Source organism: Camelina sativa, chromosome 4 (genome assembly GCF_000633955.1).
Source record: "Camelina sativa cultivar DH55 chromosome 4, Cs, whole genome shotgun sequence".
In the NCBI taxonomy this organism is placed as follows: domain Eukaryota; kingdom Viridiplantae; phylum Streptophyta; class Magnoliopsida; order Brassicales; family Brassicaceae; genus Camelina; species Camelina sativa.
This window is the reverse complement of record NC_025688.1, coordinates 16,884,925-16,888,993: the sequence shown is the minus strand read 5'-3', so window position 1 is coordinate 16,888,993 and position 4,069 is coordinate 16,884,925. Positions and strand designations below refer to the sequence as shown.

Genomic DNA, 4,069 nt, shown 5'->3' with positions numbered 1-4,069 from the left:
ACTATTATTCCTCTACAGGCATTTGTCTGGCAGATTCGGTGTCCACCGAAGCTCAGACACTTTTTGTGGCAAGCTATTACGGGTTGTATGGCGACAACAGCTAATCTACGATGTCGTGGACTAAGTTGTGACATGGAATGTGCGATTTGTGGAGGGGCGGAGGAGACAATCAACCATGCTCTCTTCTTATGTCCTCCAACTCGGCAGGTTTGGGGTTTGTCCCACTTCCCGACATCTTCGGGTTGCTTTCCCTCGAACTCTGTCTATGATAATATGGACTCATTATTTTGGAGGTTTCAGGACATTCCTTCGATAGAAGTGTTTCAGTGGATTTTATGGTATATGTGGAAGGCTCGCAATGATAAATTATTTAGCAATTTGGACTCCAATCCGGTAGTAATCTTACGGATAGCGGATGAGGAATCAAAGCTTTGGTCCTCAGCTCAGGAAGAACCCCTAGGATCTTTCCCTCAGAGTGACTCTCGACCCCTATCCTATGGCTCAGACTTGTGACGCGGTTCACGGTTATGGGTCTAGTCATCGATGCTTTGTAGATGGATCTTGGAAGGTGACTGACCAGTTTATGGGTAGAGGATGGTATTGCATTTCTCCGTAGGGAGAATCTCTCGCTATGGGTGCATCTAATTCCCGCCGTAGTTTGTCACCTCTCCATGCAGAAGTGGAAGCCCTAATCTGGGCAATGAGATGTATAATTGGTGCGGATAATGAGAAAGTAGTTTTTCTCACAGACTGTTCTGATTTGGTGAAGATGGTTTATTCGCCTTCCGAGTGGCCTGCTTTCAAGACATATCTGGACGCGATTGAAGAAGATAAGGATGAATTCCTTTCATTCTCTGTTGTTCAGATTTCCAGATCACAAAATGGTAGAGCGGATAATCTGGCGCGTAGAGTTAGAGTGGAGTCGCTTCCAATTACCTATGTGAACAATTTTCCGTCTAATTGGCTCGTTTAAGCTAATTTTTGTAGGCAAAAAAAAAAAAAAAAGATCAATTACCACAAAGTGTATATGTTTTCTTGGGGTATATATAGATAATAATGTTACATTTTATAAGAAAATAACCAATTATCAGAGAATCTTGAATAGGGGATATTAAGTATTTACTAATAATAACATTTTCTTTTTCTAGAATTGTCATTTAGTTATACTGCCATGTCAAAAGAAAAAAAAAGTTAAAAGCAAAGAAAATGAACTTGTAGTTTGGTTGGTCAACCATTTGGTTATGTACATTAAATATGAAAAAATAATGTTTCATATTGCTTTTTAGTTTCACGATAAGAAACGTACATTATAGCAGTTGTGTGTAGGAAAAGAAAATAACATTTTTCAAGAAAAATATAGTTAAGTGTGTTTTCCTTGACTTTAAATTAAATTGTGAAGTTCGAATAATGAAACAATAAATAATACAGAAGTAGGTATTTGTTCTGTATCAATAAGAGGAAAATAAGTTAGGTATTTGTTTTGATTTGCGAGACCCTTGTTTTAGATGTTAATATTTGCATTAACATCTAACTTGTCAATCTACATACTTAGGCTGTCACATAGTATCAGTCTATTTCATGATTACATATGAATTACTAAGTGGGGACAAAATAATAGTAATAACCTTAAGCCATGAAATCTTGAAAATGAATTGTGAAAATTAAATACAGAAACAAAGACATAATATTACAGAAGTTTTTTTTTGTTCTGAATGCACAAATCTTGTAATAAAAAGAGGTGCAATCAAATGGAACTAGTAGCTTCACCTTGAGACCATCTCCTAAACGTGCTAGCCACCAAGTTCCTTCCTGCAAGTAACCCTAACTTTGTCTTCAAGATAGCTAACCCTAACCTACTAACACCTGCAACCTCCACACCGCCATTACCATCAGCCACCAGCAGCGGATCCTCAACAACAGTCTGAAGAATTCCCTGATCACCACCATCCACCATGCCCGTGTCATTGGTTTCATCACCATCCATACTCACCACCAATATACTCCGTTCACGCAGCCATTCCCTGACTTCACTTGTAACCAATTTACATTTCTTCACCTTCAGTTTCACCAGCTTAGGACAGCCTAAAGCCAGCGCCTTGATCCCGACATCTGAAATAAGACATCCCTTGATACAGAACTTCCTCAACGCCACACATTTCTCCGCGATGCAACCAATCTCCGTGTCCCCAATCGTACCACTCCCACAAAGAGCTAACCGTTCAAGCTTCTTACAGTTCGAAGCAATGGCTGACAAGCTCGTGTGAGTCGCATTAACACCGATAAGCACAAGTTCTTGCAAATTCAAGCAGTGTTTAGCTACAGCCATCAGACCACCATCACCGATTCTGTTAGTCCTCCAACCATCAACGTGAAGCTTTCTCAGTAACTTACATCTCTCGACAACACTAGCTAATCCTAAATCCGAGCATTCAGGAGTTTTCACTATATGCAAAGTCTCTAAATTCGAACATTTAGATATAGCAGAGAGTCCAACATCACTCACTTGAAGCCTCTCCAGATGAATCTCAGTTAAAGAACTATTCCCATCTCCGTTCATTTCAAGAACTCTATCCCAATTACCTAAACAACGAAAGATTCTAAGTTTTTTCAACGTTCTTGTAGCAACCAAAGATTCAAACACCTGACCATTAACAAGCTCCTTCAAACAAATCGATCTAAGCGAAGAAGACAAACTCAGCTTAATAGGTTCAGCTAATTCATGAATTCCCCTAATCCTCTTCACAGATAACTCCTCAAGAACCTTACAATGCTCAAGCATCGCGTTTAATCCCCTGGCACCGAAATTACAAGAGCCACACGATAGCTTCCTCAAGTTTTTACAGTTTCTAGCGAACGATTCCATACCTAGATCCGTAATCTCGCGACAACCACGAAGCTTGACTCGAGTCAGATTCGAGCAACGAACCGAGATCATAACCAAAGCTTCATCGCTCAAGCTAAAAGACCTCCGATCACAACGAAGAGCGAGCTTCGTCACGGAATCGAACCGATCGAACATACAAGGCAAGAAAGGGAGGATCTCGGCTTTAGCGTCGAGTGATAACCTGTGACGATTCTGACCGTCGACGAATAACCACCGTTTACATACGAGAGAGCTTCGTTTCCGATCTCCGGCGCTGAGAAATTGAAAGATATGAGCGAGGCAATCGTCCGGTAGATCTGCCGTGAGATCGTAATCTCCATCTTCGAAACCCATCGATTCGCAGTCGAGAAACTCCGGTGGTGACCTGAGAAACAGACTAGTATGATCGCGTACGCTTGGTTCCGCCGGAGACGACGGAGCTTGTCCCATTATTTTTAACTTTGTGTGGTTGAGTAGAGCTGTAGAGAGAGGGTAAGGTTTGCGTTGAGTCGCGAGTTACACGAGTCACGACGACTCGTGAGATTTTATTTTAATTTTCCTCTTTTCAAGTTTTTGTACGTGTGTCTGTCAACAACTCTCCTTTTGAGGCCCTCGCACGTTTGGCCCGTTGGGCCTTTGTGATCAACGACACAATTAGCTTATTGTGTATTCTATAGCCTGAATTTAAATTGAATAGCTGAAATGTTAGCTATTCCATTGTTTTGGTTGATTACTGTTGCGACTTGTTGCTTGATGATAGTAGTTGCTACTCGGAAATGTACAACGTTTAACCGCGGTTGCTGATCGCAATTTTCAGAAACTATCAAACAAATAGTCCTAACATCACTACTCTAGCGATCCACGATCAATTTTAAGTTTTCGAAACTCTATATATCTCTTTTGTTTATGTATTATTGCGAAAACAGTAAAACACCCAACAGTGATTCTGATTTTGTAAGACGAAAAAGTTTTTGTTATAGTTTGATCTGTAATATTATTCTTGTGAAAGTAGTTTAGTATTCCAAAAGATAGCATTAAGGCTCTTGCATTATATGTACTACTGGGCCAAAAAAGCCCAATTATGATACAATTTGATACAAAACCATCGTTTATTTGCTTTTTTCTTCTAAGTTCCCTCTATCCTCTAGTTCCAAGAGTTTCGTTTTAGGTTTCTGATGCAATACTACATTATTAAAAACTAGAAGA

At 40.0% G+C, this 4,069-nt stretch overlaps 1 protein-coding gene across 1 annotated transcript; it reads right to left on the bottom strand.

The window, feature by feature from the left end:
* Positions 1,613-3,313, bottom strand: LOC104780836 (F-box/LRR-repeat protein 16-like). Its single transcript, XM_010505375.2, has one exon. It carries the CDS (start codon positions 3,311-3,313, stop codon positions 1,745-1,747), a length of 1,569 nt encoding a protein of 522 aa, XP_010503677.1. The 3' UTR covers positions 1,613-1,744.